The sequence below is a fragment of the Cyanistes caeruleus genome, chromosome 4 (assembly GCF_971803275.1).
Source record: "Cyanistes caeruleus chromosome 4, bCyaCae1.hap1.1, whole genome shotgun sequence".
NCBI classification, from domain to species: Eukaryota; Metazoa; Chordata; class Aves; order Passeriformes; family Paridae; genus Cyanistes; species Cyanistes caeruleus.
In genome coordinates, this window is record NC_141704.1 from 43711985 (window position 1) to 43739109 (window position 27125).

At 37.1% G+C, this 27125-nt stretch overlaps 1 protein-coding gene across 4 annotated transcripts in view; it reads right to left on the reverse strand.

Moving 5' to 3' along the window:
- The window catches only part of SYT1 (synaptotagmin 1), a 332112-nt gene that overhangs the window by 50413 nt on the left and 254574 nt on the right, over nt 1-27125 (reverse strand). For 3 of the 4 annotated variants that reach the window (XM_086884216.1, XM_086884214.1, XM_086884215.1), the window contains 3 exons: nt 23828-23950; nt 20572-20739; nt 17168-17335 (listed from right to left, as the gene is read on the reverse strand). In XM_086884216.1, coding sequence (XP_086740342.1) covers nt 17168-17335; nt 20572-20739; nt 23828-23950 — 459 coding nt within the window. The remainder of the gene's footprint in view (nt 1-17167; nt 17336-20571; nt 20740-23827; nt 23951-27125) is intronic. The other variant, XM_086884217.1, reaches the window with a different exon arrangement.

Consider the following 27125-nt stretch of genomic DNA (forward strand, 5'->3'; position numbering starts at 1 on the left):
GATGTTAAATGTGTGTGTTGTATAAAAATGCTCTCAGAATGCACTTGTGCCAGTATCTTGAAAACTCACACTTGTTCTCCTCACCTCAAAAGGATATGGTAGAATTGGGACAGATTCCAAGAAAAGCAGCAGGAACAAGCAAGGATATGACAGTTTCTTCAGAAGGAACATGTAAACAGATTAGGACTCCTCAGATTGCAAAGTGAGTAGCTGGGGAGGAGACCTCTGAAGGGCTAGAATTTTGTTATTACCTTGTTCAAAAGGACTGACACAAATATAAAAAATCTTACTCATATCTGGAACAACCCTGGATGTCTTTCAGAATATGGACTTCACTACCATGAAAAAATTTACTATTCCTCTCTGACTGCATATACTGCCCTAAATCCCAGCACAGATTCAGATCATGAGACTTTGGACGTCAGCCATGCAATCTGCATAGCTCATGCCTAGCTTTAGCTGAGCTTCAAATGGCACAGTGACAGCAAATCATGCTTCTGTTCACCTGACATTTGGTTTTCTGACTCCATATTGGATAGGGTAACAGTGAAGTTGATCTATCACTTGCAGGTTGCTCAGAACGAAAGAAATCAATTGCTTATTGATTTGTGTTATCATGATCACAGGTCAGCCAGCCACCGGTGTTCTCCACAGTCACTGCTCTATTACATTGCAGAGGCAGCTTAAATTCACCTGTGGATTCATGGGGCTGTAAGGAGACTGAAACAAGGTATATATGAAAGCTTATTTTAGTCCCTCCATCTAAGAGATCTCTATGTATTACCCAATATTCAAGGGCTCTGCCTCACCTCCAGATTCATTAGGCAGAGCTTTAGTTGTAGCAGCATAGGAACTTTTGTCCCCTTTTAAATCAATAGCATGTTTCTAATTGTTCCTTTCAGTAGATATTTGTAAGGGTTTTTTTTGCTTTTGTTTGTTTCAGTTTTTGATTTTTGTTTTTTTAATTTCTTTGGTGTCTTTAATTATTTTTTTTTTTGTAATGTTGTGTTGAGGCAAGAGCATGTTTAGAAAGCATAAAATAGTATTAGGATTGTTGCTTTGATCTGAGTGCTTCAGCAGTAGCTGAAGGAAGTACTTTACACTGAACAGCTATTGCTACAGAGACCATCACTTCTCACCAGAATTTCTCCATTTGCAATCATGTTATGCTACTGCAAATACTGCAATTGTTTATACAGAAGAATAATTTTAAGAGTGAGTTTAATGCTTTCTTAGCCTCTTTTAATGTAATTTTAGCTGCAGGAAACACGAAGAAGGCAGCATCATGCAAACTGCCAGTTTTCCATAGATCACCAGGAAGCCATGGGAGATGGTAGCAGATGATGGGCTAATTCTAGTGAATAACCTGAAGAAAAAACATGGGCACCTCATTAAATGCCTCCAAAATCAATTTTAGTACTTTTTTTGTTGGTATGAAAATCTATATCAACTGCAGTTCTGTAATACTTGTACTTGTAACCTTTTCTCTGCATGACAGGCACACTTTTTTTTTTAATTCAAAAAATATTTGTCAGGCAAAACACTGGAAGTGGCAGTACTTCAATGAAGCAAAAAAGCCCAATCACAAGAGGTGTGGTTTGCAGGAGATAATTAGAAACCCCTGCAGGGCTACACAGTACAGATGAGTGCTGCTGGTATGGTGATTATCCCATGGAGATGCCTTATTGTTATTATTAATTTCTTTCAGCCCTGTATATAAATAATTTATGTTAGTAAATTACTTTGATGGAAACTGTAAGTTAGTGTTAGAAACTTCCAGCTGGGAGGTTCATAGTCATTAACCTATTCATGTATAATGCTTATGCACCAATCAAAAGATTCTCTCCATCTAGGCAACTTCCTAACTTCATTACTTTTAAAGAGGATGCAATGGAGCAGAACATAAATGAGAGAGACAATGCTGCTAACACCTCTTCAACTTAGGAAAGGCTATTTGAAGTCCTGTTGAGAACCTGGACTTTTTAGAGAAGACTCTTAAGTAGCTCCTGACTGTTTGGTGCTTTTCCTATTTGTCAGTAATCATGGTTGTCTTGACAGTACATGCTCCTAATGAGCTACAGACAAAAATGCTTTTTATGCAGATGACTCTCATTTGTACTGCAGAATCTCTAACAGACATATCTATCTCATTAATATAAACATTCTCTACATTTTTTGTGGAAGACATTATGAGAAAGTTGATGCTTGCAGTTCTCTTAGTAAAACAATACCAAAATAACAAGCCACAGCACCATATGCTTTCCCCTAATTGGATATGAGACTCAAAACCAATCAGTATGGGAAGAATATAAACACACTGAGGCCCATTTCCAACTTCTACCTGGTTTTGATCGTGAATATTTGCATAAGCCTGAGAGAAACACAATATGATGCAATATATGGGCAAAGACCCAAAATAATACCATCTTACCCTAATCAATATTTACAATGAAAGCTTGTAATGTTCACTGTATAGTTTTCACAGCAACCAAAACGTTTTAAAACTCTGTGGAGAAAACAGGGACAGAATGAATGTGGGTTATAAGCTAAATTAGTGTCTTTAAAATTCACAAGACCCAGGTAAATTGTAATGACAGAATCTCTACTCCCAGTTCCCACACTGATGGGCTTCAGACAATTTTAAGGCTAATGACAGCCACATGCTGTCTGTACATGGAGATCTCAAATGCAACAAATTCCTTTCCTTGGTATGTAAGGCATGAATACACTAAGCCTCAAAAAGTGCCACAATAATAGTGACAGAACCACATGGATGCAGAAATTGATGACAGATTGGTCCCAACTTCAATTAAGCCACAATAGCAAGTGGGTAGAATTAGCAACCGATATACATAGCTGGGATCTAGAACTATGAAAGCATTGCTCCTGCACACCCATAGAGCAAACAGGGTTTACACTGGGGAAGGGTGATACTGGTTTGTTTAGCACCCATTTTTGCTTTTAAACATGAAATTTTATTGCTACCACAGCTGTCTGACATTATTAGTTCCAAAGGTACTGCATTTTTGCTAAATACATGGTTAAAGCAGAAAATTTCAAAGCTGCAATAGGTATAATCAGGAAAGAATGAATCTTTTTGTCTTATATTTGCAAATCAGGGTCCAGACGACCCCACAATATGAAGATAATTCTGCCACAATTAGGCAAAGGAATGGGAAGTGAGCAAGAAGCTCCTAGAACTCAGTTTGTAGAAGCAGGCTAGAAATAGATGGTGCAGCAGGGAAAGATAAGGAAGGGGAAGATGAGCTGGATCTAACATGTCAGCCCTTATAGCACTATCACATGAACATGTATGCACACCAAGTACAACTGTACCCCAAAGTTTGTGCACGACTTTTGGGATAAAATACCAAGAGTGGATAGGAGAGGCAGAGCTCTCCCAACCTTTTCAGACAAAAGGCTTATTGCAGAAGTACCTGTTTCAGACTTGCAAAATGTTATCTATACGTCCAGTCAATATAAACCTAAGGGCTTTAACAACTAGATCACTCATCTAACAAGCAGAGTAATTCCTTTGTCATCTGAAAGAATTTCATGTCCATGAACACAGCAGCCAAGCTGGAAGTAAATAGGTGCTAAAAGCCTCTGTAGAGAAGGCAGAATCGCCTTCATGATTGTACCTACTGCAACTTTAAAGAAAGTATTTTAAAACAATAGAGTATATGAACAGAGAAGTGCCTTACTGCACGATTCCTTACTCTATGATCAGTCTGTATTTTGTCTTACAAAATGGAAGTACAGAATGTCTGAGTTTGCTTTTACTAACTTTTTCTTTTAGAAGAGTCTTCAGAGATTACATCGTCTTAAAATGTGCACGCTTGGTCACAAAAAGATTGCCCCTGGTAATATAAGTGCAGTTACAAGACATCTAACAAGTAAACCAGAAAAAAAGAGAATTCTCAAGGCAAAGATCCAGAGGGCTCACTTTGGACCCTGCAGAAAAGTGACTGGCAATGACAACAGGCTAAAGAAGAGACGGAAAAGAGACTGATACTAGGTGAAGAGAAAACAGAAGTAAAAGTCCATGAGGCAACTTTTAAAAGGGAGAAGTTCTAGGGCAGACAGAGAATAATCTTTCAAATGAAGTGAGTTCATTAAAGGTATTGGGAGGTGGTATCTGTAGGCATACAGTCATGCTATAAAGTGAGAAAGCCAAAAGAAAGGGCTTAATTGCATATTCCTCTTGACTGACTTCCTACCACAGTCCTACTCTGACTCTTTGTGATACAACTTTTTTATGCCAGCACTACTTTTTACCTTGGCTTAAAAGGAACAGACCTATCAGGATCTTTCTCTGAAAGAAAAAAATATACTTCTTTTTCCTTCTTTTCCCCCAGCCCCCTCTGAACAGCACTACTTGAAACGGCAATTCGTGACACATCTCTGTCCTCTTATTGCAATATATATATAAAAAAAACCCCAGTGGATTGTATTTCTTTTAACTGCCATAACTATGTAATATTCCCCAACAAAATGGAAAATTTGACATGAAAGCAATTTGGGCAATAAATTTGAACCAGCCAATGTTATTAAAATATTAACAAACTAGGTTTTATTGGCTTCCTCCTTTTAGTCTGCCTATTACATTTTTAACTATTTAGAGAGAGTACTGCAATCACTGCTTTCTAAAGAGCAGAGAAAATGGAAAGAGAAAACACTGTTATTATTAGTAGATAATGACACTTCACAGTCATCAGTTTAAAAGCATCACAATCAGATGTCTCTTGCAATATGAGAAATGCTGTGGCCGAAGGCAGCTGAAATCAAAAGATTAGCCAAACCACACTCTTTGGTTGCCAGACAAGAGACCAAACATACCAAATTCTTAATTAAACAAGAAGAAAATGAATTTCTTAAATAAATGAGAAAGGAAGGAATGAATGAAAAGATTAATATATGGCTGAATGTCACTGCCTGGTTTCTGTAACTCTTTGGCTATCCACAAATTCCTGCAGCTGGCTGCTCTGCTTTAATCATTGCATGTCCCTCTGTTTTGCCACTTGGCTTCTCCTCAGCTCCTGCCTGATCACATTTCTAAATGTCACTCATGTCTATGCAGGCCAGTGCACAAAACAAAATTAATTTAACTGAATGGCACACTAATATTATTACTTTTGACAGCATGGAAAACTTATTAACTACAGTATGTCACAAAGCTGGTCTTCTAGTGAGTAGTTTAAGTACAACATTGAAAGGAAATGTAATACATTTGAAAGACTTTCTTGGCTTATCAGACATTGTGAGAAGTCAAATCACAAAGCTTTTCTCTAATTATTAGAATATTATATATGCACTGCAGTCAGTCTACAGAGAGTCACTGACCTCCTGTGATAGGGTAATAGGAAGCCACAGTACTGTTCCCTTGCTTGATTTGAAATTTCCTGTAGTAAGTATGAACATCTTAATGCACAGTTATTATAGTGTCTACTACTAGGTGTGTCTTTAGTTTCCAAAGGTGATTGAGTTAAAAGCTTTAGACTATGAACTGGAATTACAGCATACATCCAAAAATATATAGGATCAGTAGTCAGTAAAGTCAGTAAAGATCTGCAATTAAGAATCAAAATAATTAGCAATTTCTTACTTGTAAGATGTATGACTGCATGTGGCACTGTATGAAAAACCTGGCATGAACAGAGTCCTTGCTACAACAACCACACATTATTGATTACCCCAAGACAGAACAAGGTGATTTGAACAAACCAGTAAAAGCGGGAATGATTGGTATGATGGGACAACTAATCATCTATGGCTGCTGGTAACTACTGCTGAAATTCATCAGCAACAGGGAAAGACTATCAGGCAAAATCAGTACCTCCATTACTAAAGCCATATAGTATTATGCTTCTATTTGTTCTGCAAAAACCATAAAGAGAAATCAGTGGAATTCATGGATTACCTTCACAGGCAGCCATCTTCCCTTTCCTGAAACTTCAACGAACTACTAAGACAATAAGACCTACTACTAAGACATGAAATAAATGTTGACTGATGCCCTTTCTCTCCTCTCTTTCTTGCTGCGGCACCAGCTCAGCTTTCATGTTCCTCCATAACATCCCCTAGCACTACCTTCAGCTCCCTTCCCTCCATCACAAACACCACACAACAGAGCAGCATCCTCCAAAATCTTCTGAATTGGCTATTAGGAAAGAGGCAGTACATACTGGTATTGTTTTAAAACTAGAAGCTTGCTGGCTAGCTAGGGGCAGGCCAAACAGAACATATGATGACCTGCCACGTGCTCAAGGGTTTCCCTGAACAGGGCAAAAATCCGAGGATCCATCTTTCTTAAGAAACTGCATTCCCGTATACTTATAGAAAATTTCCTTAACTTGCTCTCCAACTTCCAGGGCAGCATGGAATAAGGTTTTGTACCAAAACCAGCTAGTGCATTTACTTTCACATAAAGACAACCTGGCCACACAGAAAAGCAAGGATTCCCACTGCACTGCAGCAATGACCTGAAAAGGGCTGCACACCAAGGACCAGCACAGCAAGATGAAAAGGAACTGGATTTCCTAACAGGAAAACCACAGACAGCTGATCCAATTGAGAGCTAATAGGTGAAGACTTATAAGAAGACTGTTCTCCACCTGTAATTTATCAAGCTGAAGTTTTTCTTTCATGTAAAATTTCACCCAAGCCAATGTCATCTTTTTTTTTCCATTCACTGCTTTTGTGCTACAAGCACACATAGGACTACACATAGGACTACAATCTTTTGTTGATTTTTGTACTGAAGCTTTTTTCAGAGCATCAGAACTAAATGTGAGGTGGGGTAAAGAATATGCAGCTGGAAAACACGCAAGCTGAAAAGCTCAAGAAAGCTCTTGTTCTAGTGCTCCCTAGTTTGAGGGAAGTCAGAAATATGTGAAATACTCTCTCAGATAATTTCAGTATTTTTGTCTTTGGTTCCACTTGAAATACATGTCTCCTACTATAATGCCTTGCATTATATGTCTTAAGTTCAGCACATTAAATATATGTGGTCAGTTCAAGAATCAGGCCCTTCAACCTATTGTTACATATTCAACTCTATTGACTTACCCTTACCAGGCTTACATCCACTTAAACTAAGCATTCAAACGTTTATTTTTATGAAACTGCTGAAAGATATTAAAGTGTTAGATAAATACTTATTGGCAAATTCCTCTTTTTTTATTCTACTTCTCCTGACTATTTCACTTTGAAAAAGTCTCTTAACACGTTCTTTAGGAAGACAAGGCAGCTCATCAAAGGTCATCATAGCAATCAGAACCACACACTCGATTGTATTAATCTCTTTAGTAAAAAGAAAGAGTTCATTGCAGTTATCTAAAAATCTGGGAAAGAGGACTGCACTTGTCATAAGATCTCTGGCTCAATGACATTCCTTTTTAATAAATCTTAGACCACAAGGGAAATAAGGCTGAAACAGTGCTAATGTTATACCTGTCTTACTCAAAAAAGGCCAAATAGGATGAAGATGGTATCTATCAGTCATTTGTCTTATATCAAACCCAGATGAAACAAAAAAAGTATTCATAAAAGCTTGTAATAATGTTGAGTTAAAGGATATAAAATATTATGAATATGCAGTCACATTGTTTAATGGTAAATAAAGGTCTTTTCAACTCAAACCAGATTCCCTCTTTGGTAAGACTGTAAATTTGCTCGATGAAGGAAGCATGTGCATTTGTTTTATTTTTTTCTGTTCAAGGTCTACTGCTGTTTTTAGTGGGGAAGACATTTTGCTGACAAAGGAAGCAGGTGAATTATGAAAACTATTATAACAGTAAATAGTAATGCAACCGGTTGGTCAGAAAGAAAGTGCTTAATCAATTACCTGTAACCAGTCACAAAGAGGACATTTTCATACAGCCAAAAGCAAATTTTCCACATTCTAAGACTCTAAAGAGTCTAATAAAGACTACTAAGGATCTCAAGATTTTTGTAAGTGACTTCTGAATCAGGGAAGGTACCTTACGAGGCAATACCTCCTGCTGAGGACTCAGGGTCATAAGCTACAGACCATGAACTGCTAGTGTAATGCTTTGCAAAACAATCAACAGTAGACATGGTCAGAAGAGGCTGGTGACTTTGTCTGCCTGGCAAAGAAATAAAGTATGCTGCACAGAAGTTCTTGTGTACATATTTTTTTTTTAGATGCTGAAAACTACAAAGAAAGTAAAAAAGTCACGAAAGACACAGCAAAAATGAAAACCTGATTTTGAAAACCATGGAAGATTAATTTCTACAGCTTTCTTAAAAGAGGATTGGATGTGACTTGATTACAGTGAATAAGTATTGTAGAGGAAAGCAAGCATCATGTATTAAATTGCTTGAATCTACTGAAGAAGGGCATAACAAGAATCAGCAACAGAGTAGAATCCAGTAACATCTAAGTAACGAGTAAAGCACACATTTTTAAGAGAGATAGAATATTGCTGAAGCTATAAAAGGGTGTGGTATTTTCTTCATCTACTTACGTCTTAGAATCAAAAATTTTCAAACTCTTTGGGCTTAAAGACCCTCTAAGAGTTTTTCAGTGGAGGTGCAAAGCTGCCTATAACAAACATTGCTGAGGGCTGAGAATCAGACAGTTTCTAGCTCCATGCTCCAAAACCAAGCAAGGTAAAACTTTCAAGCTTGTAAGGAGATTTTTATTATTATTAGCTCCAGGATGCTGCCTATTGCCTAGAATGAGTTAGATTATAGGAGATTCTTTGAAATGTTCCTAAGAGTCCTCCAGATTTAGGGCAAATAATACCACCTCATTTAGTGATATGTCTAAATGAATTGATAGGAAATAGCACTATTTTGAAAAATAAAAAGGTTTTTTGAAATGGGAGACTTCTTTTCAGACAGAAAATTTTAATCCTAGCTAATATAAATGTCATAGAAAACTTGTCTACTCTAAAACATCAGAAAATTAATGCTTGTCCTGATAATTAATGTGCAAATCTGAGTGAGTAAAACCACTTTCAGCATAATCCACTCCTAAATCTGGGTTGGGCATTAACAGACAGGAGATGTCAGCTGCAGACCTCAGGACACTGCCACAAAAATGAGCTGCTGCCAACTTTAAAGCTGAGGCTCCACTCATCAGCAAGAGGTCCTCCTCTTAATTTTCACAGTTACTGAAGAAGACATGGAAAAACAGAGGTAAAATAACTGGATTCCAGACAACCAGAAATAATTTAAGTAGCACCTAATACTAAGCATCTGATGGGAAGGTCAGGTGCTGTCTGCCTGTTGCCAGCCACAGCACTGTGAAGCTGCAGTGCCATGTTCTATACCAGTGCCACCAAAAGCAAGTTGTACACCCCACATCATGGTAATCGTACAGGGAATGACTTCAGTCAGAATTTTATGGCAAGCTCTTTGGCTAAAAAGAAGGGATTTGAACTCGAGGTCAGCCACAAGTAGAGCAAGGCTCAGAGAAGGGTTCCCAAATTCACTTGTCTTTATCAGTGTTAGTGGATGTTGCAGTACCTCCTAAATCCATTCTTTTGTAGGCAAACACATGCCGCCAACCAGCAATAACACCACTTACAACTCTCTCCCTGCGAGCCAGGAAACCTTTATCTCTGACATTACTTCTGTAGTCGTGACTGCAGACATAACTGTCAAGGAAAACATCCTGACATCCATATCACTGGATTCAGTTTCAGGTACATGTTTTACTCCAGATTTAGGCCAGCAAGAAGAACCTACAGAACATATCTGGCTTCAAAAAGAGATTGGAAATAGATTTCATCTGCGCACTGATGATGGTAGCACAAAGTGAGTTTTGTTCTGCTCTAATGAGACAGCAGTAGTAATTCTGTTGCAGTGATCATACTCCAGCGTCTACAGTAAAAAATCATACTCTGAAAAGTCTGCTAATGGAAGGGACAAAACACCTATGGTAACCCTCCATCCCTCTAGTGAGTGAGCCAGCCAGGCAGCCTGAGTACTTCTCTAGTTAGGATAGTAGCAATCACAAAGTAAGCTGCAGAAGGCCACAGAAAAGGAAGAGGAGAGAAGTACAGGTGCACTAAACTCATCCTGCTGCATTACCTGTAACACATTTACAATGCATCAGCCACTGTGAGGGAATTCTTTGGCCTTTGGTAGAAGGCTGACTTATATGATACAACTGAACAGGAAACTGCAGGACTGAGTTATCTCTGTCCATCATCCATTTAGCCTAGAAATAAGGCTTGTTATACTTCCTAAATGCATGTGCTCTACCTCTTGAAACATTAGCATAAACTAAATAAAAGTCTCATACCTCTGAACTGAAAACACAGTCTTATGTTCCAGATTCTAACTGTGATTAGGGAATTTTGTGCTAATTCCCTAATTCACAGGTACAATGCAAAGTGCTTCAGATACCAGTTTAAGCTCATTGTTGAACTAAAAGGAAACACAACAGCTCTGAAAAGAGGTTAAATGGTTACTATGGTAATCTTTGACATGGTTTAAATCAGTGTTTAAAAGGTGATAGAGGAAAAAAAAATAAAGAAAATGGCTAATCCCTTTCTTTCTTGGACCACTATTCCTAAACCTTTGTCTCCCCTTTTCAAAAATACATTCTTCTCTGATTTTTCTAGAAGCAAAAATCTTCTAGTTCTACATGGAGTGGGCACAACAAAGCAAAGACATTGGTGTAGCATACAACTCCTCCTCAACCTTCTAGTGAAAATGCTGTTGTCATTGCTGTTGTCATTTTTGTGAGATCCGCTCTTCCCTTGTGACTGCTGCTCTCTGTTCTGAAGGTCCTTCTAATGACACTGTACTTTGATACAGTGGTTTAACAGCTTCCCTTAGTTCCTGATCCCAGTTTATAACAGCAAGCAGATAACAATTTTTGTCACTTTTAGTTTGGAAATATAGGGGAGAAAGGAAAATAAGGTATATGCCTGGGCTACTGCAAAGCATCTGCCTAAAATCCCATGTGAGCATAAATGGGCATAGTGAGCACATTTCTGCCTCTGGATTATGCATTCACTGATGCTGGTAGTCAGAAAAATAAGTAAATACATAAAAGACCAGTTGGAGAACAATGCTGAACAATTCCAGATATAGCATGTTCTGTGGCCCTTTCACACTCATCAGCTGATCCATTTATAATCTCTCGCCGAGCACAGAACTTTCCACTTGGGAGTACTCCACAATGAAATCTGTACTTCCTGGAATTCCTTCTGCAGTATCCATCCAAAATATCTCCTCATACTCTAGCTTCAGATGAGTTTGATCCCTCTCAGTAGCTTCCTCAAAACTCTATAGAAACACTATTCAGAACACTGCTTTCCAATTGCCATTGTTTGTAGCTGTGTCTTTGAACTTTAAAATATCTTATGCTTGCGTAATAAAACCCCACACAGTAATATTAATATGTGGAGGCTGGGAACTGCCCACTATTCCTTCCTTTGGCCTTGGAATTTTCTACAAGGTTCTTAGCAATACACTTTGTCTGAAACAAATATTATAATTATTATTATTTTGTGTATTATGGGTCATTAGATGTTTAGCACCAAGTGTAGGATCTACTATTTCAGCCTCAAAATGCCCTCCTGCACATGGAAGGAAAATGGTAATAAGAAGGTTTTTTGGCAAATAAGCAATACATGTTTTCCTGATCTCAGAATGAATACTGTCCAGGAACAGAAAGGCCCCAGAAGAATCTGAATTTAACACTATCACTGAGCTTCTCCCTCTTTTATACTGTCCTCTGTATTTGAATTTAATATCTGCAAAGCCAGACAGATTGAGATGAATCAAGACAAGTTCCCTTTTGATTTCAAGTAAGCCAATTACATTCTTTTTATTATAACAGAAGAATGTCTCTGACCTCCTAAAGCGTCTCTTCCAGAGAGGGAGTAAAGAAAGAGAATACTCAACAAAGGTATATAGTGGGATTGTCAGCACTTTGAGTATGAAAGGTGAGAAAAGAAATGCATAATTCTAATGAACTAAAAACAGTACCCTTACAGCTCTACTTGAATCATATTGTTTTACCTTTGGAATCCTTTTAGCATCTTCAAGATGAAAAAAACCTAATTAACTGCTGAAGAATTTTAAAGCAGGCTTGCTTATTCTCAAACTCCAGAACCTCTGTTTTGTTCTCTGTCTCAGTAGGAAATTCAGGCAGGACAGATGCTGCACTTACAATGTTAAACAGGCATTCAACAATCTCTGTTTACCGCATAAACTCTTCACAAAACCTGAAAATTAAAACCTCCTTAGATTTAACATTTTAAAGTTTTAATTGGGTGTAAGAAGATGTAAAGAACTCGAGAAGATGTAAACACCATGAAGAAAACATAGTGTTCCAATATAACTTGCAGCTAAATAAAGGAAATCTCACATTTTAAAATTTGTCTGACACTCTGACAGAATCACTCTGACAGCAACTCCATAGGGATAATGATGCTTTCTTTTGCAAAGCACTGTGCTCTCTGCAAAGCTGTAAAAGAACTAAGTGTTATTACCAGTGATGGGAAAGGCCTATTAGATCATCTGTCCATTGCTCATGTAACTATAACAGAAAATAACAGTGATTTGCTGCTGTAATTTGACAGTGACTTTTGTAAAAATGTCCTTTCCTCTTAGATCCCTGCAAGTTTCAGTTCCAGAGAGTCAGTAAGCTGGGTGGCTCACTAACTTTGTCACAGTCTCTAACTTCTGTGAAGTATACCAACGTATTAAATACACATGTTTTGGGCCCACTTTTCCACCTCCTTCTTTCACCTTTTACTTTTGGATAAGGAAGGAAAGAACAATCCTCATGAAAAGCCCAGTCAAGGTTCACAGAACTGCTTTTTCACTCTCCAGCTGCAGAATGCCTGCCTCTCACCCCTTTCCAAGGCAGCACTGTGCATCCACACAGTTTGGGGTTGTGCACCATGCAGGAGTGATGCTGATGTTTTCCAGCAGACCTCCCACTCACAAGGCTTGTATAAAATACACCCAGCATCACCCAGTGTGGTATGACCTTGCATCCATCATGTAATCTAACCATGGTGGATGCCTGGTCAGATAATGCAGAGTCTCATGGGATGGCATTTGAGAAAGATCTGCAGAACTCTTGGTGGTGGATACGGTCAGGTCAACAAAGATCCTTCTCCTTACGATATAACACTGCTTCTCCACTGCTTTCAAGGGAAAGAATTGTTTCTGCTCTACCTTATATTCTCTAAAATTTCTTGGCATATTTGCTACAACAGGTTTTCAATTTAAGTGCCAATATAACAAAATGTCTGGAGGGAAATCAGCAGAAGTATTCAGAAGATGACTCTCAGTATGATTCACACCGCTGTGAGCAAAGAAGAGGTCTGTCTGGCCTTCTGTACTGGAGTGATAACAGATATTGGATGCAGTGTGTACTCAGATAAAGTTAATAGCAATGACATCTGGTAGATGACAGAGAGGAACAAACTCCTGTGATCTGCTTTTTAACACTCTGTGCCCAAACCATTATATGTCAGACTTGGTAAAAGTGAATAACCTTTCAATATCTACCACTCCTCCCTCCCACACTCTCTGTCAAATGAGACTGAAGGACTACTAGACACAAGGACAGCAGATCTAAAAGGAGTCAAGGAAAAACGATTCAAGGTATGCAGCTCATTAGAAGGGGCCTCCTCAATATTTAGCAGTCATTGCACATTCCCAAAGCTCTCTTAGAGTCATAACAAATGCTCACACAAAGGCTTCACACAAAGTACCTTCAAAGTACTTGGCCAACATAAATATATTAATAAGACCTTTCCCAGAAGAGAATGCAGTGTCAGAGAGATGCCATTCAAATGGCCAGGCTGTGAGAGATAGAGCTTACATTATTTCATTAAACCTTCATCCTCTGTCTTCAATTTTAAGCCCATTTAGAAAAAAGGACAGATTGTCCAGTGGAGCTTTATGAGCAAAAAGAAAAGTAACTGCTTGTAAAATTGTTTTGACCTCTATGATTGCAGTGGTAATTATATTGCAATTCTGTCATGTGCATCAACTGAATTTGACATAAACTAAAACCGAGATTTTTATATTCACTTTGACTGATGCCACCTAGATAGTTCTTTTAAAGAGACTGCTGACAACTGCCACTGATTCACTTTGGTGTACATCTTGTCTAGGGGTCATAATTAAAACATTAAGGATACCTTGGCAACTTAATTTCAAACCTTTAGAATTATAATTAGGACTCGGTTGCTGAGATCTGACAAACTTGCCTAAGTGTTCTAAGGGCAAGAAAGGAAATAAAGCCTGTCATTCTTCAAATATTGAAAATTACATGCAGATGTGCTTTTCAAGGAAAAAATCATTACACAATTATAACACGTGTAGTAATCTGCAAAAGATACTTTGTTAGCAATAGAATTACGTTTGTCATAAACTTTTTTATGAAATCCAGTTGCTCAGGTTTTAGTTTGTTATTTTAGTAAGCCAGACCACCATATCATGTTCATGATCATTACCAAGAGACAAACATATGTCTACTGCTACACATCTGATATAGATAAACCATGTTAGCCTTCATACACACAGTGTTGTCTCTGCTAATTCTGAAACCAAGTTACTTCTTGGTTGCAGCTGCATCTGCTGTGAATTCTGCAACATCTGCTGCGTCCGATGACAATCAGTTTGTGCAGATACAAGCTCTCCCATCCCTACTTATTACCATTTAAAATACACTAGAATTTGCTTGGAATCTTTGCTGTAGAGCACGGACTGGAACATCAAAGATGGTAAGGTCCTTGAATCAAATATGGAATATGAAACACAACCCCTAAACTGCTGACAGACGCATCTCTCCCGGTTCTTGGTAGAGATTTCTCTTCCAAATTGGGCCAAGCAGTAATTTGAATCTGGCTCAACATATATATGACAGAAGTAGAGATTCCATAATGGAGCAGAAGTAAGTTTGGATTAAATACACATGGTAAGGAATAAGTGGTTTTTGTAGGATCACTTTTTGTTTGTACAGTGAGCTTATGAGCTGTTACAAACCAGATATACATAGTATATAGAAAATTAAGGTTAAAACATCTCCATATATCCCAGGTTATGTTATTTTTCCATATTGATTAGATACCTTGCATGCTGGAGCACTGAGATGCAAAAATAAAACATGAGATCTCCTGCAGTATGAAAATATTTAAGGAGCTGGTGTAAGCACAGTTTTTCATGATGCTTTCATATCATCATATTGCCTAGCTCCTTATAAATAAAATGGCCATGCTTTGGTGGCAACTTCAAAAAGGTTCCATCAAAAAAGAATAAAAATAACAGTTTTTTTCTGTATAAACAGTACCTGAAATTTGAAGAAAGGTGAGGGCAACCTAGATTTCATCTCCACAGCAAACTATTCAAAGCTCTTGAAATACTCATTAAATGTCCAAATACTTCAAGAATTATTTATTTTATCTACCTCCTTCTTTTTTAATAAATAGCATTTTCCAAATCAGAATGCATTTCTGGAAGTAGCTCACATGCTCAGTATCTGTTTCAAGCAAGGTTTGATCATATGGTATTAGCAGGGTATGAATTTTATGAAAGCAACCAAGTGACTGCATCAGGTCTTACTGGGGATGTTAGCTAGAACACTTAAGAAACAACTTTCTATGCAATAAAGCAGATGAAACTCTAATCTGTAGCATGTTATCTGTAAGCTGCATACAGGGGATATCATTGTTTATGTTCTAAAAGATTAAACTTATACTACAAAGGCAAAAGTGACAATTCCTTTTTGAATAGTGTTTGGCTTATTTTATGTGTTTCAAAACAGAAAAGCATGAAACAATTTGAAATCACACATAGTAGTGTAATAGAAGACCAATTTGTTACTTAATAAAATTTGGAAGGATTAATACACTCAGATTTCCTATTTTCAGCTTTCTAGCATGCTGAGTGCTTGAAAGAACAGGTCCCTTGAACTACAAACATCCTTTATCTCTTTTTTTCATTTTCATTTTTAATTCTTAAGAGTGGAAGAAAAATGCCCCACATAGCAGGACACTGATGTCACCTGAAGAAAGAGAGCCCTGCAAATACAGCCACCATGAAACAATGACATGCACAACAATCTCAGTGTAGCAGTGTCTTTCAAATCAGCAAGAAGTTGAAGAAAGCCATCTGAAAATACAGTCTTCAAAACAAACACTGAAAAAGGCAAGACTGAAATGTACCATTTTTGAAACTCTGGGAAGGCTGCATTGGCTCTGCATTTGCTGCTGTTTTCACCACTTTTAGTCTAAATCAATACTCAGGTTTTCATCACTTGCAGAAGGAAAGATTTCATTTAGAGATTGTCCTTTTAATCACAGAAACTAAGATTTGAATCCAAAGCACTTTATTAGCTAAATTAGACGAAACTCAGAGTTAGAGAACTAGAAATTAGAGAAACTCAGATGCACGATTACTTCTCCTCCCACCAGAGAATTAAAGCATGCTATTCACTCTGAGTGGGCAAGTACTGTCTATCAATCAAAAGGAAAAATAATGTAAAAAATGAATACAAAATGATCTTACAATAAGCAAAAAGTTGGATGTATCAGTGTGAACAATCTCACAGGATGCACAATCTGGTGATAAAATATTTCTAAGAAGTGTTTTGTGTACATGTAGCACTCTACCTAATAAATAATGAATCCAAGGGATGTTAACAATGAGAGGAAAATAAAAAAGGTGATAAATATTTGAGTAAGATGCGATTTCAAGTTTTCTGTAAAATTCATAATTCTAATCAAAGGATATTATTGTATAGCAGTTCAATAAAACTAAGATATTTCAATGAAATCCTACCATTATCATCATGCACAATATCTTGAGATGAACTCTGAGAACCACCAAGAAACCTAAATGCATACCACTTATAATGCAAATGCAAATTCTACATACCCCAAATGCAGCAATTCAGGAAAATGTCAAACTCACAAAACCATTTTTAATATGTTGCATAAAGTATCAAAAAGACTGATTGAATTAGCAGAGGAGAATGTCGCATTCAGTGAGTATTGGAAAAGATGCTTATCAAAAATTTATCAGGCAAAGTAAGTCTGAGAAATGCTGATAACAGATTGGAGCTGTCTCGGCAAAAAAAAATAAAGGTTGCTAGTTTGTCTGCTTCTCTAGGTGAGGATAAAAGTCTTCTGGGAGGAAAAAAAAGTTTGAATTTTCTTACCTCTTCTTTCTCTGCACTTTGCAAGTCCCTCCACTCCTCAGTGACATGACCGAAGTCCACTGTGTTCATTGCAACTTTATATTCCCCAATGATATCATGTTTGGAGAAACGATCAAAGTCATAAACTGCCATCACTAAAGTTTTTCCACCCAGCTCAGAGTATGGCACCTGCAAAGACAAGAAAATGACAAACTCTTCATCTGAGACAATAAAGATTGGTCCACTACAATGCAAATCTATTTCTTTGGTTTATCAGCTGTCATCTTGGGTAAATTGAACTGCAGAGAAAATTATGAGGTGTATTTGTTTCACAGTCACCAGATGCAGTATTTCTCGAGACAAGGCTCTGGCACTCAATAGAACAATGTGGCAGCTCGCTCATCACTCCTGGGTTTTTCTCATTCTACTTCAAATCATTTTGTGGGTGATGAAACTGAAACAAGAAGCCAAATTACTTGCACTGAAGACACATGAACTTTTCACACAATGGTGTTTTTTCCTCAATAAATCACCTGTCATCACTCAGAGATGTCTAGCTCCCAGACTGATGAAAAAACCAGCACTGGCTTACTATATATGACACAAAGTAATTAGACACTGGATAGGTCTCTTACAGTACCAATACCTATTACTTACCAAGGCATATTTTTCATACATACACCTTTCACATGTTAGACACTAAGGTGCTTCTTAAGTCACAATGCATAACTAGAAATTGTGGTGGCAGAAGGCCAAGTTCTGACTAATTCTCCAGCTGTTCTAATGTGTTCAGACAGATGCTGTACTTTGGGTGTTTATGAGCCACATTTTTAATATTCAGATGGAGACATGCAGCTCAGGTAAGCCACACCTGAGTGGCTGTCTGAAAAGGTCTGATTTAGGAATTGTTTGGATTTATGTGAACACTTGGTCAATCTGAGAATATTCTGCAAGTATAAATGGTTTCCATGGAATTCAATAAATACTTCTTTATTAATTAGAAAGTGAAAGCATGGCATTACCATTGGCCTTGTTAACCTCTATGTTCTAGTCTGCTTAAACCCTAGGAATATTATCTTTTGTTACTGTTCAGCTTCCACTTGCTTCTTAAAATACTAATAAGTAGTAATTTTTCCTTTACATAACATCTTATATAACATTTAAAATAAGCTTATCAAGTTGAGAACCAGATCTAGCTTCCATTACCAAGTCAAATCGTTTCAGTGGTACATGGCTGTGTACCTTAGTAAATACTGCAGCAAAACCCATTTTTCATTCTCTAAATTATCTATAGCTTCTAAAATGCTAGAAAGGACAAATGTATGTGAGAGGAAAAATTATAAATAATGCTAGTTTTATTTTTACACAGCCTCAGAAACAGGAGAAGAAAAATGTTCTAGTTTATTTTTTAGTTTCCAATACCACTTAATGGATCCTGGTAACTTGGAATACAAAGACTAGATTCATCATTATTTACTTTTCTGTACTTGACCTCAGTAAAGCTCATTTTAGCTTAGCTCTCTTCCTAAATGTTTCCTTCATTTATTACTTTTAATGTAGCCTCAGTCTCTGGCTTTGTTCTGGACTATCAAGGATGGCCTCAGCTCTTGTGAAGAGCTGCTCCTTCCCCCTGCTTTGTGTTCAGACATAATCAGTCTGTTGACACAAAGCAGGTGAGACCTTGGTAAAAGGACACGTATACAGGAGTGTTTTTCTGGCACAGACATGTCACTCTAGACATGGATCTTTGGATCTGTGGAGGAACACCTCCCTCTGCCAGGCCGGTTAGTGCAGCCAGGATTTCTCGGTTCCTTTGGGCACTGCAGAGTGGGTATACAATTCAGACAGCTGCAGTCTGACAAACACTTGCACCCTGGAACAGCACCGTGGATGTCCAGGAGAAAAAAATGAAAAAGGGAAGGAGTGAGGTTCAGGGCTCAAGATGCAATACAGCAGAAACACAAGTCAGCTCATTCCCACGAGCCGTACTTTGGGAGGAAGGCAGGCACTGTGAGAAGGCAACAGCACGGGCCTGGGCTGCCTGGTGGGCAGCACTGCCAGAGAGATGGGAAGGATGCCAAGAGAAGCTGTGCACCACCTGAAGTGGGTCACAGGAGCAAAGCTCTGCACAAGTAAATGAGATACTGTCAACAGTTCCCATAGAAGCTGCTATTATAGTTGCAGTTCCAGTTAAATGGTCACTGTAGTCCTCAGAACAATGACAGTACTTGGCATGCTCTGCTGGTTTTCTCTCAAGTGCAGACCACAGACCACAGGGGATGATCAGTACCATATTGAGATGCACCTAAACACTCTGTCAGGTCTGGCATGAAAAACAAACTGTTTTCTGGAGCATAAAATTTAAATATTAAAGATGTGACTTACAACAAGTGGACATTATAGTCCAGAAGTGGCTGATCTGATTTATAACTTGTGTCTTCATCTTAGATGACAGCATTATTTGCTCCTTCTTTGCTTTTGTGAGCTGCATGGGAATATGTAATTTAGAACTCTGTTTTCTTTTAAATACTCTCTTAGGAAAGCTCGAGAAAGAAATAACTCCCCACAAAAGATTACTTTTATGAACATCTTCAAGGAAAAAATAAGCTTATATATACAGTAGTAGTTGTGGCCTACAGGGATATCTTTCTCACTGAATGATTGCATAGCCTGAGTCTTTCACTGTTCCTGTTTTCAATCTGTAGCTGTCATTATAAGACTGGGCACAAAGAGAAAGGCCTGAAGTAACAGCAGAGGAATGTATATAAGGAGAAACCCTGTGAAACATGCTGTACAGTATTCCTTTATTCTATTTAACTGGGGTTTGAATTCAGCTACAGTTTTAGATAAATGATATTAATAGATACTACTGGAATGATGTAAATACTCTAATGTAACATTTTCCTAAATTTATTTAATTCCCATTTTATTAAACCTGAGACACAATTTCTTTTCATACATAAAGTAGCATGGAAAAGAACTGCTATGACAAAGTCTAACAAGATTAATCTGCCATATTTGCTTTCACCTATTTACTTCCCTTGAATTTTAACTTATATTTCAGGAAATGTTAACCTGAATTTCATAAATCAGACTACAAAGATATTTAAAGAAAACACTGGTCAAGTGAAATTTATGTTAACATTTGTCAAAGTGTCACTGTTTTCTGAATTTCTTGTATGTTTTATCCAGCCATAAAATAATCAGATTGTCATCTATGAGAATAACCAAAGTGCCTGAAATCAAACTGTGCCTTTTAAACCTATCTGACCCTATATTACAGCAAGATTGAGTATAATGGCTTTCTACAACATGAAAAATAATTTTGCTGCAGTTATCATTTAACTAAGACATCTAAATTCATAGCCAAGCATGAAATACAAAGTGGTTAAATTAAGAAGTATCAATAGTTATCAAAAAACTACCTTGAATGTAAATTGCTCATTGAAAACAGGGTTAAGGGTCTTTCTGTGGACTTTTGTCTCATATTTCTTCTTCTTATCAGGCAGCAGGAAGACTTTCACATAGGGATCAGATGTACCACCCATATCTAATGCAGGCAGCTCAGCTGCTTGAATAATCCCAACCAGAAGCTGAAAAGAGAGAAAAACAGCAGAATGAAATTTCAAATAGATATTTATAAAAATACTGTAACAGAGGAATGCATATGCAAACTCTATTTCTGGTCTAGGAGAAACTATACTTCCCCCACTTCTCCCCCCACTTAAGGAAGGCAAATGAAGCAACACTATTGACTTTAGAAAACCAATTATAGCAGATGCAGACTGTACAAAGGCTGTTTTAAAGCAGAAAAGAGGTTTTCAAAGGGCAGTTGATTACAGCTAAATAGAGACTTCTTCCTTTTAAAGACTGCAATCAAATAACTTTCAATTGCTCTCTCCTCTTGTACATTATTTTTCTATGCTGAGCACCATGAATAGGAATCACATTATTAAACAATCAAGAATGTCTAATTTTGACTACAAAATTTGTATTCTAAACCCCCAACACATAACCTTCCCCCAACCAAACACAAAAGGTGATAAAATCAAATGCAAGTCCTCAGGCAGAGCTTTAATGAAAACAAATGAATCTTGCAGTCTTCTATTTACGTTCTCTTGCTATGTACATGAATAGGCCCAGGCAGTAAACTAAGGACAGCATTTTAAAAAAATATCTCATGAAAATGAACCTTTGGTAACTAAATCCTAATAACAATATGTAATTCCACTGCAAAACAGAAAAATTAGATTTTTAAATCTCTTATACACTTTGAAGATTAGACTGAAGCACAGATGGAACTTGTAAATGTCTTGGCTGATTTTTATGTGTTATAATTGAAGGTTTATGCTGTGTTATTTTATGTCATGTAATGTCATGTAATGTCATGTCTTCTAGACACCCCAGACTGTATGAGGCCTCATCAGCACAATGGAGCTGAGAAAAAAAAACAACTTTTAATCTTGCTTCATAGATACAAAACTAAAGTAAACACTGAAGTGTTTCTTCAAGGTCATTCTGAAGATATTAGGAACTGGGAATGAAATCTGAGAAGACTTTCTTCTAAATCAGTGCTTCAATATATTCAATATATTTGCTTCTCTCATGGATGAATTGTTTAAAATTGGAAACAGGAACTCTAACAATTGGAGTACAGAAACATATAGTCAATCTGTGAAAGAAACTTCTGGCTTCTAAGAGACTCCTCAAAGTTGGACTTAAAAGTTGGACAGTTTTAAGTTCACAGTATGGCCTACATGCTTTCCCATTGATAGGACTCAAGCCCCAGGAAACATTTCCCTTTTGCTGTATGAAACACTTCTCCTTTTGGATCTCATTTCTATTCTAAATGCATAACAGTTCATAAATACATGAATAGGCTCGGGATCTACATCAAGTTTTTCACATCAAAGAGTGAAAAACAAGTCTATGATTTTTAGTTAACAGAGTGGAAAAGCAATTCAATTCCCCTATACAATTTCTCTCTCTAAAACTGAGGCATAGTGCTTTGAAGAGTTCATTGGTCATCTTGTATTCTTAACTCTGAGCAATATATTAGCCAAATTTTGGGACTGTAGTTTCATGCCATTGCAGTATACTAATGTAATTGAATCCTCTCTCCTACTGTTTTACATCATCTATCCTTTGACAAATTTCAAGCTGAAACATAGTTTAGAGCAGCAAAACAAAATGGAAATCCACAACTCAGACAATTTATTACCTTAATTAAATACAATACAGACTTACAGATTTGTGGCTCTTCCATCCTATTTTCCTTTGTAAAATATGGTTCATAGAATCAACATTCCCTTTAATAAAATTCACACAGAAAATTTGTTTTCATAGTCTAAGGAAACTAAAATCCATTTTTCAGAGCACATTTGCAGCTTTTCCTTTTCTCCCCTTTAAATCTTCTGCTTGTGAAGGGTCTACATGATTTCATACTGATTTCAAGGGGGATCAGTGTGACTCATCACATGGTCAGGCAGCTTGCTCTGGGAGCTGAGGAAAAGCTCCTTTAACAACAATTTCTTGAAAGGCTTATGAACCCTTTTTAGCTCTTTCATTGGAAAACAAGCACTGTTAATCAGAAGACTGTTGAAAATTCAGGCAAATACTACTTATTATGCAGGTCATAGCTGTGTATAAATACCTTCCTGCTAACAGAGAAGTTTTTTTTAAATTTCCCTTAATTTAATTAAGGGATTTACCTTCAGTAGTCATTTCTTTCCTTAAACAGAAAAGAATTAAGTGATTTTGACTGAAATCGTCAAAAAAATAAATGCAGGATATGTGTTCTCAAGTTTAATAAAACATGCACAGTAGAAGTGAAGAACTCAGATGAGTTCTATGTGTTGGGCCGAAATTAAGCACAGTGAATTTTAATGTGAGGCTGTGAATTGGTTTAATTGACAAAACTGATCCCTGGCAAAGAGACCAAGGAGGGGAATAAAATATGTGCCAGTTCAGCATGTGGCCAGACCTGTTAAGTTGGTCAATTCTAGGTCTACACATTATAGTGTCTATTAATTCTGAAAACTTGGAAAGTATTCCAAAGTTTAGTCTTACCAGCTTCAGAGCAGAGTACTGAAGGAGTCCCAGTCCTTACAGTCTTGTTTTTTTTGGTCTGGTTTTTTTGGGTGCAGACCTTTTTATTTGAACTTGTATTCGAGACTAGAATTTTAGGAAGTGTACTCTCATGGAGAGCAACAGAACCCAATGCAGCTACAGCAAAAGCCCACACTTGATGAAGTGAGAGAAATCAATTTTACCGACCTTCTAAAAGACCCAGAGAGTCAACTTGCCTTTACATCCCTCTATTTTCCCTCCCATTTCTGTCTGCTTACATTTGAAATACTTGAAGGCTGAAGCTACATTTTAGTGACTGCATGCAAACCCTGTAATTTACGTGGACTGACATTGGTTGGTGATGCTTTAATTTAAGTTGTTAATAGTCATTAGAAAAAACTGAATCTTCAGTTTTTGATTAAAGGTGTAATATAAAGTCCAAGTGCATTCAGTACCAATTTAGTAGTACCTCTGTAATGAATTTTTTGTCTTATTTTCTCCCTTTACTCCATGAGAGTAGTAAGGATTTCAGAAATATCTACTTTAACTAAATGTATTCATGCTCCACTTGCACACACAGAAACGAAACGTTACAGGTTGGTCGTTTCAAACCTGATTGTTCTGGAAGTCATAATCCAAAGAGTATTGTATTTTCCCTAGCTTCTCAACTTCTTTAGCTTCTTCCTTCTCTTCCCCATCAGTCAGCCCAGTCTCAGCATCATCATCCTTAAGAGCCTAGAAAGAAGAAATGTAAAATTCATAAATGAGGCAAACCGTTAAGCAGCAGTTTAAAATAGACATGATCCTCAAATCTATTTTAGAGCAATTAAAAGCAAGCATAACAGCAGAAATTCAAATATGCAGTTTTCATATATATCTCTACTTTCTGAGTTGCTCAGTAAGATGTTATAAATCAGCAAGCAAGCAATGGAAGTAGGAAGAAAGCTCCTTGGACTATAACAAGCACAAATTGTTATAAAACCTGAAAGTAGAAACAAAATATCATCTCGATGTGAAAAAATAGTTCTTCTGGGATCAGACTGGCTCTTAAAGAAGCACAAGGAGGCAAACATGCTATTAAATAAGCAAAGTCACGCATTCATTCAACTTAAGAATCTTGGCAATGTCAAACCTGGTTGTACATGCTGTGCATTGTTTACATTCGGCAACACATTTCTGTAGGACTACTGTGATAAAGAGCATGTGCTGTGGATGAGCTCTCTCTACAATCATATGCCAAACATTTTTCATGTTTTTTTAGAATGAATATGGAAGCAAAGTTTCCACCATGCCATTAGCAAATGCATGTTCCTCCTTTTCCCTCCCTCCCGAGACCAATTTCCTTTTTATTCATTCTCGCAATAAAGCTTGGCTGAACCAAATTGATTGCAAGTTGATTTTAGTTTGCTTAGAAAGAAACACAAAAATAAAGAAATACAGAACTGGTCGCAAGCTTTGTCTATTGCATAAAACCTTTTTTTTTAAAGGACACAGCAGTTAGATTTTATACATAATTAAAAATACTAAAATACTAAATTATATATAAATATATATATACATATTTTTAATACATAATTAAAATACTAAATTGTGAATTTTTTTTTTCCTGTACCAGAAAGCAGAAGTATTTTTACTGTGTAAAAGGTAATTCATACAATTATTAAACCATATGAACCATAATTAACTATGTAGATCTTATTCCAGCAGATTCTTTTCTGCATAAGAAGTGAAAAATAGACAAAAGTGATGAGGCAAGTAGTGAAAAATTGTGGAAAATGTGAAAGTAAAGTTGAGAGTGTGAAAAGAAAGAATCAATACTGAACATTCATCCAGAATGGTTATTTGCACGTTACAGCAAACAGTATACTTGTCTGTTAGAGCCCCATCTGAATGAAGGTTCTTTCCATATGAAGCTTCTGCTTCCACAGACAGACAAAGTGCCAGAACAAGATGTATTCTTTGTTGCAATGTAATTTTTCTGCAATTTTAGTTTTTTTGTGTTGTAGGAAACCTACAGCATTTCTTAACAATAGGTTGCTGCTGGAGCTCTCTGAAAAGGTAGCAGGGTTTGAGAGTAGCTATATACACAGATGACAGTAGTTTGGGAAAGATGAAACATGAAAGCATTAACATTCTCACAGCCTTGAACACAGTGAGGGCCACACAACAGTTGTGTGGGTTTGGAAAGAAGGAAGATTCATCTCTGAAGTAGAAAATGTTCCCCTCCAGAAGCCAGATCTAAATTCAAAAGGTCAGACTCAAAACTGTATGATACTCAGCAATTACTTCTCTACTTTTGAAATTAGCTAGAAATTCTGTTGGCATAGCTCAAATGAAACCAATCCAACAGCTTTGATTTTTGCAAGCTGAGAAGCTGGGTCTCAAGTAAATATCTGAATGTTAGTGAATGATGGACTCTCTGCTAGAAACATAAATTACATTGTACCTGGATGAGATTGGTGGGAAAGGTCAGTGATGGATAGAATCACCTGTGAGACTGGGAGAGTAGTATTTTTCAAACTAAACTATTTCTATTTGGAAGGGCTGAACTGCCTAAAATGAAATTTGGTTTGAGACATTTTATCACTGAGCTCTTAGTAAGTTCCTGACTGTAGCTCAACATTTTTGTTAGTACAAGAAGTGTGACACTTGAAAACTGACAGGCTCTCTGGAGACTGTACATGGGATTTTCAGGATATGGAGTGATGTGATTATGCCAAATACTCTTGCTTCTGGTAATAAAAATAAGCTTAAGGTTTTGTGATCATAAAAAGAGATGTGACTCAATCCATCTGAAGCATCCAGGTTTATTTGAGCCTGGAGACAACAGGAAATAGTAAGTCAGAGTGGGATGTTAACTCCAACATCCACTGCTCTGAATCATCCCAGTATGGTACTAAAAGAGGACTCCATGATAAAAGTGTGATATACAGCTCCAGTACATTAGTGTTTCTAGGACAAATACTGGACCTTCTGTTTCTCCATCTCCTTTTGACCTCAATTTTCTTTGAGAGGAAATATCCTGCGGCCATTCCCCAAGGAGAAAAGTGAGAATGCAAAAAGAACCTTACACGCTAATTTCCAAGTAAGAGGAATTTGTAAACAGACCCTCAAGGCAATAGTTTCTTCAGTCCATACTTTCTCTGGGAAAGCTACATTCCCTTCTGCAAAACTGTTCAGTCCAGATGACAGAGCTGTGGGTAGCTCAGTGTGAAAAAAGTTCTTACTGTGACTACAGAAAGCGTAATGGGAAGCTAACATCTCTCTTGCAAGGGAGCTTTGACGTGCAGGCAGAAAACACTGTATGGTTAAGAAACTCGTCTCCACAGGTTACGAGAAACCTACTGGAAAGGTGAAAGCTATTTCCATGAGAGATGGAAAACATTGTACATGACTGACATCAGCTGAGGAGCTACACGATTCTTCTTGACCTTGACTCAGAAACACTGAAGCACTAAGAAAAAACACTAAGAAAGAAATAATGTTTGGATATGGACAAGTTTGTGGTACTGGGGGGAGAAAAAAAAAGACAAATTATTATCTCTACAGCAGTCTGTAAATAATAGTGTTTACTGTTAAGAGAGGAATTTGCTTTCAAACTAGAGGCTAATGCTTCAGGAAGAAGCTGAGTCAAAAGAGGCACCAGTTTCTCACGTTTGATTTAGCTGCTGAGTTCCAAAGAGGAAGAAGAATTGGTTTCCTTCAAAGTACTTGAAACACCCCAGAGAGATTTTAATTTTGTATTGAGATTCTATGAAAGATCAATATTTAATGGAATACTACTACAATTTACAGCATACTGCATCACACTGTATTGAATCTCACTGTTGCATTGCTACAATCAATTAAAATAAGTAGTTATATTTTATTTGTTTTATAAACAACAAAATATTTTTAATTATAAGCAAGC